Source organism: Glycine soja, chromosome 11, assembly GCF_004193775.1.
Source record: "Glycine soja cultivar W05 chromosome 11, ASM419377v2, whole genome shotgun sequence".
NCBI lineage: Eukaryota > Viridiplantae > Streptophyta > Magnoliopsida > Fabales > Fabaceae > Glycine > Glycine soja.
Genome location: NC_041012.1, coordinates 16971062 through 16987136, shown reverse-complemented (window position 1 = coordinate 16987136; position 16075 = coordinate 16971062). Strand labels below are relative to the sequence as shown.

Genomic DNA, 16075 nt, shown 5'->3' with positions numbered 1-16075 from the left:
CTTGAAATTGACAACATGATTTACATATGTATCAAGAAAGCTCATCCTCTTACCCCTAAAAAATTTTGATCAAATCGTATATTTTTTAATAAAATTGAGACAAACTAAGATATATAGGAATAGATTTAGTGTATTGTTGTACTAAAATTCATATAAATCTAATGATATTTTATTGTTTCGTTGTGGTTTAGGCTTAGTGTAGTCTAAATAGTGTCAATTCTTTCAAACTTTGGTGCTTGAGACTTACTTTGTATAGCATCAACAATGCCAAAAGTCAGCATTATTAAGGCCAACGCATCATGAAGGAGTTATAAATAGTGTGTCCACTCAAATGTGGGTAGTAGACTTGAATTCATTTTTTTTTTATAAGTTGGGTATTGTAAATCTTCATACATCAGCTTAATTAAGGGGGGAATTGTTGACAAAAAGAAAAACTTAAGGGGGAGTGAAGGATTCTATATATATATATGAGATGAGATGTGTACCAAACACTTCGGTTAATTCTAAAGCATTGATTCCACTAATCTATTTTGTACATTCTTGTCCTTTGCTTGTAATCAAACTCTCAAGCTTTCAGAGATTCTTATTGCATCAGCAGAATAATAAACAAAAAGGACTTTACCACTACAATAATAAAAATGAAAGAAGAAAAAACTCCACTTATTTATTATAGAGTACCTAATGAAAACAGGACAAAGCTCTTTCAATTCAAATTGAGGTTTGGATGAGAAAGGGATATAATTAACAAAACCTCATATAAAGCCAAAGGGTAGTCTTGCATTGGGTGCAATGGCACAATCAACACTGTCGGTAGAGTAGCTTACGATGTGTATGAGACAAAGGGGCGTTATCAATTGTCTATAGCAAAAGACAAGAAATTCTACATGACACAAAGCGTTTGGAATTTGATCACTCTATGTTGACAATTTGCCTATGGTTTTAATGAATGCTATGCTATTCATAATTCATCTCCATAGCATATCAGCATTACACTGTTGCATAATTATTGGTGCTGCAACCTGAAAGTATATATATTAATCAATATATTATTCTGGACATATTAGCGTTCATGGATTCATATCATATTATCATGTCGTTGATTGTAGTCACAAATCTCAACAAAAGATTGGGTGAAAGCAATGTAATAATTTGACAAGCGAGATTCTGAAAAGTCCAATGGAAAACTCCACAATGATACATATTCAAATGGTGGGATATATTACTTTAGGTAGGAAGCAAAGATGTATTTTATTTGCATAACTAATTCGTACCCGATATCTATGGTTTAAAATTTGAATAATAGCACGGGACCATGATAATCAAAGGCCCCACATGTATTTAATCTATTTCTGCAATAATTGTTATTATTATTCTTTGACTCAACACTATCGCGAAACCTCTAAAACTTAAGCAGAATATAATGCATTAGGGAGCGTAATATTGTTATGTTGATACAAAAATTCCACTTAACGTGGTAATGTACACGACTATGGTGTTTAGCGAGTGCAGCATGTATCTTTTGTTGGGTTACTCTCCTATACTCTGCTTTATATGCTTGTGTACCATGCTCTTCCTGTTATGTTAAAAATTAATGTTTCGAGCCTAAAAGGCTTTCATGTGAAGCATAATGTTGCTAGTATCTAGGAATCTAGAATGAGTTTGTTTAATTTGAGTTAAAAGGTATTTAAGAAAATGAGAGAAGAGTCCATTGTACAGAAATACTGTAATTATATGATTTTTTTTCACCAAAAGTTGCACAATAATAAGAGAAAAGAAAGATGTTATATATTGGATAAATGCTGGCCTAATTCATAAGAGTTGGTATATTTTGGCCAGGAATACACGTACACCTAAAGGCTTCTGAGAGTAATTGAGAAGCCTATAATAGGTGATCTAGTAGTTGTAAGGCAAATTCAACATACTTTGGAATATAAAAAAATACTTTAGTGGATTAAATTGATAACAGAAACTCTCAAACAAGTAAAGACCTCCCAAGAAGAGTCTTGGGCCTATATAATCTACCTTAACCCACATTAAAATATCCTAACCTAGGTCATTATTAGAAGTGCCATGTCTATATTTATGACATTTACCTCAAATCCTCACGGATTTAAACATTAGAATGTCTTTGCAAATACCTAGTTCACTCTCCATTGATTTCCAGTGTAGTTCGAATGAAAACTATGAATAGAGAATATCTCGAAGCTTAGTCAAAATCCGCATCAGAGATATGTAACAAGTTCAAAAAATGTGAGAAGATAATTAATATAACATAGAAATATGAAAAAAATTATAATGTTATAAAAAAATATTATATATAATAATATAACGTTTCTATATAAAATCTAAAGAGAAATAATTGACACATTTTTTTGTGCATAATGAGGATCAATTATATACATCAATTTCACCCGTCATTAGACCAACTCTAGTGGGTTTGATATGGTTGATACATAATACTCTTTTAAGCATATATCATTAAGGGTTCGATTTTCATATATATATATATATATATATATATATATATGAATGAAAAATATCTATTGAAAAAAGTTATTTTTTAAAAAGAATTTCTACATCTCAAGAGATTAATCTCTAACTTTTGATTGGAATACTTGAAAAAAGAAATTGATTATCATTAAAAAAAATCTTTGGAAGTGTTTGGTATATATAAAGAAAGCTTTTTCATGCCTGAAAATAAGTAAAATATATTTGTTTGCTAATGAAAAAAATACTTATATAAGTTTCTTAAGAATAAAAAATTAAGTAATATTTTTACCAAAACTTTAATATTATCACATTAAAGAATCTTATAAAAGAGTAACGTGGTAGTTTTAGTGTAGTATTTTTTTTTAACTAGGAAAAGTTAAATTTCTACCTCCTTCCATGGGATTTAAACACGAGTCTAAATGTGATGTTTAACACTATTCGAACATGATATGTAATATAATTTAACGATTAGGTTAGCAAATTTTAATATCTATAAATAAGAAATTTATTAAATATGTCATTTTGTAAATTTAACATTTAATATTAATTCATTATATATATATATATATATATATATGATCATTTCTATATTATCAATTATGAGGTCGCCATAAAAAGAGCCATATGTTAGTTATTTAGAACCATTTCTAGAAAAAGAATATTAAAAGGTCAGAAACACATGCAATTGCTTTAACAAAAGTTTACTCGAAGTCAAAAGAATCCTTTTTTTTTTTCTTTTCATTTAATTCCAGAGCAAATATTGAATGAAAACTCAAAATCGAAATTATCCTGCCTATCGGCCTAGGCATGTTTTCCATTCTTTGCTTCTGTCCTGTATATATATGAATATGATAACAGACAAAATAAAGATCTTTGCAGATACAACACTCCTTATTGTGTCGCCTCTTCGATATCATATATAGTCATCAAAGAAGGAAAACCCAAAAGGCTATGAAAAAATAAATATTTCATTGTTATCATAGTATTACAATTTCAATATAGTAAACAACTAAAAAATGAGTTTAGTTTTTGTTTAACATTTTTACATTATAAATACATAAATGTGTGCGGAAAAAGGTAACATTTTTTTATATACATTTCAGTTGGAAGAAAACTTCACATGGGTAATGGGTTAATTAGCAGCATATTTAATTCTTTAACATAGTAATAGAATTTCCACTTGAAACACATATAATTGATTATCACGAGATACCCTGAATTGAAAATAAACTATTTGTAAGACAAGACTCCACCAAAGTCCAAAGAGTTGTGGTGTTGAAAGCTTTCATGACAATAAGTACTCTCTATTCACAATGGGAGGTGGCGGATGTAGACCGAATTTAATTATTTGGGTCCCTATGTCTTTGAATTTTAGCAGCTATTCTATTTCAGTTACGGAAGATTAAGACATAAATTAACAGAAAGTACTACTATTTTATGATAATTAACTAAACTATATCTAGAAAGCCCAAGAAGGAGTTCGTTCTAGATTCTACATAATTTCATTAATTTATACTAGGTAGTTTTTTTTTTCAGTTTCAGAGTTTTGATTTTGACTAACCAATCCGATAGAGTGAAATATAACCCTATTTAAGAAGAAAAAACTTTTCCAACTCACAATTTGTACAAGATTTTAACACGAGAGTTTTGATTTGGACTAACCAATCCAATAGAGTGAAAATGTAATAACCCTATTTAAGAAGAAAAAACTTTTCCTACTTTTCCAACATGAGAGTGACTATATCAAACTCTTATAATTTAGATTTCTGACACAAGCGTGGTCCTTAAAATTATTTACACTTGTTCTATAAATATAAATGCTCCCACATGTTTAGTAGTAGTAGACTATTTGGTTGGTTTATGAGACAGAAGAACGTGCTAGGAAAATTTGCAGAGAGCTGCTAGTTTTATGACCATAAGGATTAATATTTTGCTCTAAATTCATAGGGTGCACGCCACGGGCTCCCAACAATGATCCAATAAACACGTTTGTCTCATCTCTTTAGCAGAGTCTACAAAAGGGTCTAACTCATGCAAATAGTTTATTTCAATTTTTTTTTAAAAAAATATTTCTAGAAGTCATTGCCGGCAAAATTAATATCTAAATTATGTAAAAAAAATAAAAATTAATCAGTTAGTTGAACAAATGTAATTAGCTTTCTTTTAAATTAGATTAGATATGGCATCTTCATATTAGAGCGACTAGTCTTTTCATAATTGGAATACGTTTCCATGCAGGGGATGGATTGACAATTATTTTGCACCATAACCTTAAATCATGGAAACAGTGCAGCGAAACATATGGCAGACGCATTTACTTGTAGATGATAATATGGACAAGAACTTGCGTGGCTGAATTGTTCTCTATTCTTCAAAATAAAAAGGCATATGCATTTATCCGTAAACTCATAGCTATAGGTTAATTTGCATTCATTAGGCTAATATACTAGTTACAACTTGGATGTTATACTCTATCAAAAAAAAAAAAAAAAATTGAATGATATACTCTATGGTCTAATAATTTTTAGGATAAATGACTATTTTCATCTTGAATGTATAATTTAATCATTCAAAGTATGATAATTATATCATTTTAATAAATTTTTATAAATCATTTTGTCATTAAGATATAATGTTTTAAAATCAATTTGATATTAAATTATAAAATTCATGAATCAATTTGTACGATATAATATATTTTATATTTTTTACACATCTAGACTAAATTAAAAAATTTTATTTTGACTTTTTAAAAAACTAAAATGTCATCCATTTATACATTTAGAGACAAAAATATCATGCACCATAATAATTTTTCAGATGTTTCCTAAAAGGCTTGAGAGTTTAGACCCGATTGTATAGCCATCTATCTATGTGCTCTTCTTGAAAAATGTGAACAATCTATTTGTTCATTCAACTTATGTACTTGAAATTGTACTAAAAAATTATGTACTTTAAAATAAGGATGTGCTTCCTGTGATAGAGCAGTCTTCCTCAATTTAAGAGCTAAAATTTAGTGAAAATTTTCAGCCTTGAGAGAAATTGCCGACAGACTAGGATTAAAAAATGGCACTATATGGCAGTTTGTCAACGCACTTAAACTATAACACTGGTCGTTTTCAATTATGTATTCACATAACCTCCATATTTTGATAACTACTTTGATGCAGGTTTTCTTTGAAGTAACGACCAAGTTGTACAATTTCTATATCTAGTAGTTGAGATTTCATGGTTTCTTTTTTAGATCAGCAGAAGACCTAGAGCAGTTTTAAAAAAATATATGCAAAATTTAATATAGCATGGTTGGTTAGAATTAGATAGAAACCTCTTAGGTAGCTGATATTGCAGACACAACAATGAAGTTGTTGAATTAAAATGTGACCATGAAGTGAACGTGCTTCAGATTGATATTCTCTAGCTCAAAATAGTCAAAACATGCAAAGTGTTAAATCAGTTTTGGTGGTTATAAGTTCCACTCAAGTTGCCCAATGTTGACCCAGTAATTGTAATTTATAAACCCCTCAATAGTATGTGATAAATTCAAGTCACACAAGGAGAATCAGTTTCTAAAATTTAAATGCTTTACTTTGCTAACTGGGTATCTCTTGGAAGTCTTATAATACTACTAAATTGCTATCACTGACCGCTAATTGTGGCACTCTATAGCATATCACAGACTATGTTGACCCATTTAGATTATAAGCCTTCTATAGAATATGATTAATTCAAGTCATGTGAAAAGAACCAGTTTCTAAAATTTAAAATGTTTAACTTGCTTTTGGGGTATTTTGGAAGTCTTGTAATCTCAAATTACTATCACTGATTCACTGACCGCTAATTGTGACACTAAGTTGCATAGGGAGCATGTCAAACTACTTCTACAACCAGCATTCAAAACTGCTTCTCATTTTTGTATCAGGCTAAATTAATTAATAATAATATCATAATAATAACAAGTTAACAACCTTGATAGTATAGTAGCAAGAAGAAATTGACTGCAACAGTGAGAAAGTACCATAATAGAGTTATCATTCATTACTAAGTTATCCTTTCCCATCACATTTCCCAAAGAGAACATGATGATATACTAGTTGCCCATGTTTTTTAATTCAATATATACCTTGTCCTAGTGTTCAATTGTGATGTTTTGTAATTTGGTAGTAAGGTGAACCATACATATCTAAAGTTATCCCTTCCTTCTATGTGACCTCCTCAGAGGTAACTAAATGAATGTCAATGTCATTAAGGAAACACTATAACAAAGTCATTCCTCCTCCATGTCACCATGTCAAACTATAACAATTTACAAGTTTATATCAAACAGGTATTCACTTGAAAAGGAAGTTCCCTCCCTTGAAGAAATTACAAGGAAAAAAGCCCACACCACAACTAGAACATTTTCCCCCCTATTGTTTACCACAAAAGTGACAACATTTTGTCCTCATGTGTAACTCCCCAATCAACTAACTTATAACCTTTTTGGTACAGTAGGGCCTTGAAACCCTTTATATATATCAACCTCTGTAGCCATACTCTTTCATAAGCAGCATCAACTAAACCTAAAATCTTCTGCCCCACCCAGCATTGTAGCAGAGTGATTCTGTTCACTACAATGCCATCATCACTATCCTCTTTCCTCCGTATGGCTCCTATTCTCTCCCTTCTTGTACTCTCATGTGTGATTTGTTCTAGTAGTGCTCAGGGACCACCTTCACCTGGCTACTATCCTAGTTCTAAAATTAGTCCTGTTAGTTTTTATCAAGGGTTTAGAAACCTCTGGGGATCTCAGCATCAGAGACTAGACCAGGGCTCATTGACAATCTGGCTTGACTCTAACTCAGGTATTCCAATTTTCCCTTAAATTCACCACTTAAGATTCTTTGGACAAAAGTTGGGAAAATAAAGAAAGAAGAATTTACCACTTTAGAAGTAAAAGTACTTCTGAGCTCTCGCAATTGGCATCCAAACAAGCACTTAGTCATTTGTAAACACTCCATTCTTCACTGTTACAACTTTGTAGCATACTCTTACTTAGACATTTTTGTTGTAACACAGGAAGTGGATTCAAGTCACTTCACTCTTATCGATCTGGTTACTTTGGTGCTGCCATTAAGCTTCAACCTGGTTACACTGCAGGAGTCATTACATCATTATATGTGAGAATTAGTGAATTACTCTACAACTTCAGATAATGTTGAAAATTGAATCTCTTCTTTCAAGTGCAAATTTTAATCACCTTTTTTCTGATTTTTTTTATGAATTGCAGCTTTCAAACAACCAGGACCACCCCGGAAACCATGATGAAATTGACATTGAGTTCCTTGGCACCACTCCAGATAAACCATATGTCTTGCAGACAAATGTATACATAAGAGGAAGTGGAGATGGGAATATTATTGGAAGGGAGATGAAGTTTCATCTTTGGTTTGACCCAACACAGGATTTTCACAATTATGGCATTCTATGGAAACCGAATGAGATAATGTAATGTTTTCATGCACTCTCATGCTCATAACTTGACCAATTTTCAACTTCCTTAATTATGAATTTATTCGTCCACGCGTACATAGCCATGCCTATATTAGTGACACATATGAAATTTGCACTACCCCTCCAAGAATCTAACTTAAAAGAAGTGTCTAATCATGAATTGTCACCTAGTAAAAATGTTGACTTTTTTCCATAGCTACTTTAAAAGTATGATAATTTTTAATTAGCCAATAGGGTAAAAAATTTATACTCTAAAGCCCAATTTCAACATATGTGAATTATGCTTTTATGTGTGTGGCTTAACCACTATCTAGTCAGAATTGCTTACGTTTCCTCCCAATTATTAAGTTGAAAAGATGATATTGTTTTACGATTATTTTACAATATGATCCCGTCTAATAGGCCTTCTAACTTTTTATGAATCTATATCAATAGAGATGAATCATAGATATAGCAATTTTCATTCATAGGGCATTATGAAATGATGACAAGGAATTTTCACGCGCGCTGGCTACTCACATGATTGTGATATATAGAGTCTTGCTTGAGGAACTTGATTATTGTATGTTGCTTACTACTTTGTCTTATAATGGAAATAATATGTGCAGATTTTTTGTGGATGATGTCCCCATAAGGAGGTATCCTAGGAAAAGTGATGCCACATACCCCTCAAGGCCAATGTATGTGTATGGGTCAATATGGGATGCATCTTCTTGGGCAACAGAGGATGGAAAATACAAAGCTAATTACAATTACCAACCCTTCGTTGGTAGGTATAAAAACTTCAAACTTCAAGGTTGCACTAGTGAAAGCTCTGCCTCATGCAAGCCACCTTCTTTCTCGCCATCTGGCTTTGGTAGTCTAAGCCCTCAGCAGTTTAGGGCAATGCAATGGGTCCAAAACAACTACATGGTCTACAATTATTGCCATGACCCTAGGAGAGACCACACATTTATCCCAGAGTGTTAGGGTCTATCTAGTTCACGCCTGTTTGGAAATTCGTTGAGAAGAAAATAATTACGTCTAAGATGTGAAAGATATAATTATTAGTTTCTGAAGATCACATTCGAGATGTGAAAAATGTGAAACCAATTAAGCTATCATGTTGGTGTGTCTCAATTCCAAGTTACCCTATACACTTTGCATATTTGAATTGTAAAATGGTTTTGTTTATTCAGGTGGTGGTGGTGGTGGTTTTTGTGATGGACCCATTTGCTAAGTATAATTGCAAGAGTAGTTGAGCGTCCAAGCCCCCGTTCAAGCCACTCCAATGATTGGAATGTTTTTGTTGTTTATGTAATTTGTGTTGTAGTATTGTTTGGGTCCTATAATACTGTTCAAATAAATTGATTCAGATGCTTTCCTCATACGTGTATGGGTGTGAAAAGTGACATTGAGAGAAAGGACATGCTCCCTTAAAAGCAAAACCCCTTAGAAAGAACTTTCTGCTGGACTTTGGTGGCTCACTTTGGACCACGATAATATTTATATTAGTTATTGTTGTCTTTGCACTGTCATTGGATTAGATAAAGGATATGCTTAGATAAATTTCTAAGGAAGTATTTATTAATAAACAAATAAAAAGGAAAAAATAAATTCATTTTTAAGTTAAAATAATTTATGCATAAATTAAAAAATAAGTTTTTGAAGAATTTAATATAAGAGTTTTTACAAACTAACTTATACATTATTAATTTTAGTTTTTTTTAAAAAATCCTATAACCAATTTATAAAGAATTTTCCAAGCAAGTCCAAATTCAAATGTGCTATTACCCATGTCAAGGGATGATCATAAATTTGTATAGGCTGATGCTAGGTGCAGTCAGCATTATTGCTGGTACACCCAGCACTTAAGGGAAAAAGATTAAAATATCCTTAATCCGTAAGCCTTTTAAGTTGATCCATAAAAGGCTTACTTGATCCGTAGAAGTCTTACGGATCAACTTGATCCTAAGCTTTTTACAGATTAACATGATCCGTATCAACCTTACGGATCAGCTTAATCTATACGATTTACGGATCACTCTCACGCACACCCAACATAAATGCAAAAAAAGCATAGGAACAGTTTTGGCATTTTTAAAAAAATGTTGAGTGCACCTAACATCTGTCATTTGTATAACATCAATGAAGATAACAAAATGGGTCTTGCCATTATTCAATATTTGAACACTTGTTTGATCGATGAGGTTTTTGTCAACCGCTAGGGATACAATCACCAAACCACTTCGCCATTTTTGTCAATTAATGATTAAAAGGAAAAAAATATTCATTAAGAGAAAGTTTTTCAAAAATTTACCTCTTTTTTAAATAGGTACCCTAAATTTCCTTTCTAATTTGTCATTATTGATTGAAAAGACGAGGTAAATAGAAGTCTTCTAAAAAATATATGTACAAATTATAATTATCACTTTTTTATTTTTAAAATTTATACTTTTTATGATAGATTAATATGGTCATTATTTTAATTCAATTTTATGTGAATAATATTTTGAGGTGTAATTTTTCTCTTTAAGTTTAGTGTCACTAATATTTTTTCTTATTATTTTAGAACTTCATTTTATCTTTCGAAGTCTCAGTATTATTAATACAATATATAAAGTTAATTGTTGATCACGATGTTAATCGCAAATTTAGAAGAAAAAAAAAGGTGTTCCTAATATTACATGTTTATGTAAATTGCTTACTTTAGTAAGATGTTTGTTTAAAATAAATTAAATTAAAGTGTAAACACACTTTTCATATAGGAATACAATTATTTAAAATAGAAGAAAAAATTATATAATTTAAACACCTACCAGAAAGGAGATTTTTTTTTCCTAAAGATAAACAAACCATCATCATTAAAAATATTAATTAATTAATTTCAAAATGACTATATCTACTCCAATCTTATAAATTAGAATATATACAATATTTGGAGAGTGAAATTCTCACCCTCCTCTCTCTCTCTCTCTCTCTCTCTCTCTCTCTCTCTCTCTCTCTCTCTCTCTCTCTCTCTCTCTCTCTCTCTCTCTCTCTCTCTCTCTCTCTATATATATATATATATATATATATATATATATATATACTTAATTTCCTTGACTATTATTTATAAATAAAATTTTAAAAGTTTTTTTAAAATAAATTGTCATTTGTCAATCGTTAAAAAATATCAAAATTTAAATTATCATTACAGATTCAAAATATCTATTTACTTGTATTTTATTCTATGCATTATATACGATAGATATTTTTTATATTATTAAATATATAATAAATAGTTTTTTTTTAATGTAGATTATTTTGTAATTAAATTTTATAATAAAAATAATTTTGGATATATTGAAATTATATTTTAGATTTATAATGAATAACTTAAATTGTAATATTAGATTATTTTTAACTATTATTTTCTTAAAATTAAAATTAATTTAGAGATGAAGATAAAATTGGATTGAAAGTGGCAGAATGAGAATTTTTTGATTGCCAATTGCACATAGTATGTGGAATGTGTGTTGAAAAAAAAGATGACAGAAACAATTTTGAATGTCTAATTAAGAGAATGATGAAATTGAAAGTATCGGTATTCAAGTTATATATTTTTATTTATAGTATAGGAGCGTATTATAAATTTTAATTATATAGAAATAAATATTTATCTTATATAAACAGTTTAAAAAATAGTTTAAATAATTTTATTATATAATTAAAGATCACTAAAATTAAAAATGTCAAAAAGTAAATAGACTATTTTTCTATTTTGTAAAATAAAACTCATTCTTACATTATTTCGATCTTAAGATTCTGTGATTCTGAAGCAAATTAAAAGAAGAAGAAAAAAAATACTAGAAAGAGTGGACAAAATAGTTCGGATAAGGCAAAGCAAACTTAATCATTCATTCCGATAATGAAAGGATTAGCCGATTAGACTTTGTGAAATTACTTGTTTTCGAACGACAGCCAAAAATCAAGCTACTCCTGCTTAATCCAGATAAGGATAATAATCTTTTCATCGTATAAACTCTAGGTTGTGTTTATTTTAAGATTTATGAAGCCATTCGTGGTTATGGAAAAGATAATATAGAAATCTGAGATCCATACATTTGTAAATCTTATCTATAAAGACATTAATCAGGAAATGTTCAGGTCATACGCAGTTATGTTAAAAAATAATAATCTTACTCTGCAAACAAAAACATTTTTAATAAAAAAATACACAATATCTCTAAAAATAAAATCATTTATTAGAGGATGGAGGATGTTCGAAGTTTTGTTTGAATAAGTTTTTAAATATAAAAAAAAATAATCCAATTTAATCATAATAAAACTTGCAGTTTAGTTTATATTTATTCTAAAATTTTATTTTAATATGTGTATAATATAGAATAAATATTTATTATTATATAATTAAAATTTATATTCTGATTATTTTAAATATATAAAATATATTATAATTAAATCTTATAACAAAAAAATATTTTTTAAGGCACTTGCTATTTGTACTCCCTATATTTGCTAAATACGTACACCCCATTCCCCATTTCTATATTTTAATTGCTTATTATACTCTTTTTCCTTAAAGAGATACAGCTCTTAGAAATCCTTTTCTTTAACAGAATTTTTTTTGGAGATGATATATATCTGAAAATATATTTCTAGGTCTAAATAATCAAATGGTATGGAAGACTTTGGAGAGAGAAAAAGCGTGCGGGAATCATGAACCATGCAAAACTCTAAACGCATTATATTGGGCCAGGGTCCAGGAGCAAAAGGAGAAAGTGAACAAGAACGAACCTTGAACTAGAGAGTGTTGTTTGAAAACAAACTTCGCATAAAAAGGAAAACCCCAATTGAAAATTAACCCTCTATACGGCGAGTATTATTATCTAAGGACGAAAACATAAGCGTCCGTACAATGTGATAAACTTGAGAATTAATCTCAATTTTAATTATTATTTTTTTTAGTCATAGGCTGTATCGTGTTTATGTAGTGCATAATACATTGTTTCCTTCTTCAAATTAACAAATGTATCATCTATATTGCCAATTTCACGTAACATGCTCTGCTAGTTTGCTATTTACACAATGCGTTCGGGTATGAATGGGAGTGGCCAAGTATGTAAGAAAAGCCGTTAAAGGCATATATAGCCTCACCGGTATTATACTTAAATTGCTCATTAAATAAGATAGGTGAAAGTTGTAAAACTTAAAGGGTTTTTTAGATTAATAATTATATGAAATTAATAGAATCTTAAAATATATGATTTTCATAAATAATGTGTATTTTTTTTCGCAGTGAGACTATTCTCCAGTGTACTTTGATTATTTGAAAGAAGAGAAAAATATGATTTCGCTTCCTTAACTATTTTTTGTATCTCTCTATGTTCGTGATGACTAAGGGTTAAAGAGAATATTTTTATGTCAAGAAGAGGACATTGTCTCACGTTACTGGGTATTAACCCCTTTATAACCACTACTTTCATCAAGTAGCAGCTATCTCTAGGAATTTATCATATTTAACCTAATTACAATTTAGTTCTTAATTATTATTTATTTATTTATTAATCCCTACATAAGTCGCATGTTTCTCACATGAAACATTAATTCTAACATTCTCCCACTTGGCTCATGTGACATTATTAAATATTATGGACTAAATAAATAAATAGATTAAACTAACATAATGCGCATTAAAATGACTAAGTCATTTTATACATTGGGTACATCACAATTTCATGATTAAGAATAGGAACCAATTCGAGTTATGGCAGTTGTACGTCACTTAATTGACATAGTTCCTTCCATGTACTGCAAATTAATCTTCTCCTTAATATGACCATTAGTTAAGAGTACATAATTGGTCTAACATAATGTCTTTATTCAAGACAAAACCTGTTAATATTACTTTAAATATAAATATGCATGCAAACATAGAGAACAAATAATCAGAAACATATCATAAATGAGCCTAGAGTGTCAGTAAAATACATAAGTTAAATTACACTTAATGATCATCAATAACAATAGTGCTCATACTTTTAACATGTTCTATAAATGTCTTGGGTGGTAATCCCTTTTGTCAAAGGGTCAACTATTATAAGGTTTGTGTTAATATGTTTTATTGACATTTTTTGTTTTTGAACTTCTTCATTTACGTACTTCAATTTCATATGTTTTGCACCCTTAGAGTACTTGTCGTTCTTAGAGAAAAATATTGTCGTGGAGTTATCACAATACATTTTTAGTGGCCAAGCAATACTGTCGACAATTTCAAGTCTTGAAATAAAGTTCCACAGCCAATTAGCCTAAGTTGTAGCCTCAAAACATGCTAATAATGCAGCTTTCATGATAAATGCAACAACAACTAATGCATACAAAATTGTTTTCATTTGTTTTCGTTCTAGATCACTTCTAAGACATTGTACGAGACTAAATTTGTCTTCTTTTTTAATTGAAATGGGTGATGCTGAACACTTTTCCATCCTGAATTTTTCTAGTACTTTATTGATATATACTTTTTGAGACAAGCCTAACAATCATTGTTATCTATTTCAGAATATTTCTATTCCTATCACATAGCTTGTCTCACCCATATCTTTCATTTCAAAGTTGATAGAGAGAAACTTCTTAGTCTCATAAAGAAGACCAAGATCATTAGTTGCAAGCAAGATATCATCAACATACAAAATTAAAAAAATAACCTTACTCTCACTGAACTTCAGATATATACACGGATCAACAGTATTTTCCTTAAATTCAAAGAAAACAATGATATCATTAAACTTCAAATATCATTGGCGAGAAGTTCTCTTAAGATCGTATGTTGATTTCTTTAATTTTCACGCCATGTGCTCCTTTCCTTTAATTGAGAACCCCATTGGTTGGTCCATATAAACATTCTCCTCTAAATCTCCATTAAGAAAGATAGTTTTCACATTCATCTGATGTAATTCCAAGTCATAATGGGCTACTAATATCATGATAATCCTGAAAGAATCATTTCATGAGACTAGTGAAAATGTCTCTTTATAATCAATGTCGTCTTTTTGAGTAAATCCCTTAGCAACAAGTCTAACATTGTAACGTTCAAGGTTGCCATGAAAGTTACGTTTAGTCTTGAAGACCCACTTACAACTAATTCTCTCACAACCCTTTGACAATTCTACAAAGTCCCAAACACCATTATGTTCCATGGAATTTATCTCTTCTTTCATGGCATTTAACCATTTCTCATAATTATCATAGCTTACAACTTGTGAAAATGAAACTAGATCATTATCATTAATGCTTAAGTTTGTTTTTGTTTCATATAGGTATACCACATAGTCATTCAAAATAGTTTGTCTCCTTTCTCTTTGAGACCTCCTTAATGTTACTTTGTGTGGTTCATCCACAATAGGTTCATTATGTATCATAAGTTCATTATTGTGTTGCTCTTCTTCATCGTTGTTTGGAACAACAACTAAAGGAGCAATCATCTTACTGTTAGAGGCATAAGCTAAAGGGACTTGCACTCTAACTTCTTTAATTTTCACATCTCGTGGAATTGTACTCCCACTAATTTCACCATTTTCAATTAACCTTGTATTTCCAGTATCGACAATTCTCATACTATGATTAGGACAATAAAACATATACCCCTTTGACTTTTCTGAATAACCTATGAAATATCCACTAATTGTACTTGCATCCAACTTTCTTTTTTGTGGATTATAAATCCTTATTTCTGCTTGGCAAAAACCCCAAACATGCAGGTGCCTTATACTAGGTGTCCTATTAATCCATAATTCCAAAGGCGTCTTTGGAACTACCTTACTAGGAACCTTATTCAACAAATACATGACAGTTTTCAAGGCATACATCCATAAAGATATGGATAAAGTTAAATTGCTTAAAATGCGTCTAACCATATCCATTAAAGTTTTATTACGCCTTTCGGATACACCATTTTGTTGTGGTATACCAGACATTGTGTACTATGCACAAATGCCACATTTCTAAAGGAGTTTAGCAAATTGGCCTAGGTGTTGCCCAGTTTCATCGTATCTACTATAATATTCACCACCTCTATCAGACCTAATAACTTCCACTTTTCTGTCCAATTATCTTTCTA

General features: G+C 30.2%; 1 protein-coding gene across 1 annotated transcript; it reads left to right on the top strand.

Moving 5' to 3' along the window:
* Positions 1-7016: 7016 nt before the first annotated feature.
* LOC114374247 (xyloglucan endotransglucosylase/hydrolase protein 31-like) lies at positions 7017-9349 on the top strand. The gene is made up of 4 exons (XM_028331869.1): positions 7017-7331; positions 7546-7646; positions 7757-7974; positions 8589-9349. The coding sequence occupies exons 1-4, from the start codon at positions 7103-7105 to the stop codon at positions 8947-8949; spliced, it is 909 nt and encodes a 302-aa protein (XP_028187670.1). The 5' UTR covers positions 7017-7102; the 3' UTR covers positions 8950-9349.
* The last annotated feature ends 6726 nt before the right edge of the window (positions 9350-16075 follow it).

Coding starts and splice junctions, on each gene's coding strand:
- LOC114374247 (XM_028331869.1), top strand. CDS start 7,103: ATGCCATCATCACTATCCTCTTTCCTCCGTATGGCTCCTATTCTCTCC. Junction 7,332..7,545: donor CTGGCTTGACTCTAACTCAG/GTATTCCAATTT, acceptor GTTGTAACACAG/GAAGTGGATTCAAGTCACTT. Junction 7,647..7,756: donor GAGTCATTACATCATTATAT/GTGAGAATTAGT, acceptor TATGAATTGCAG/CTTTCAAACAACCAGGACCA.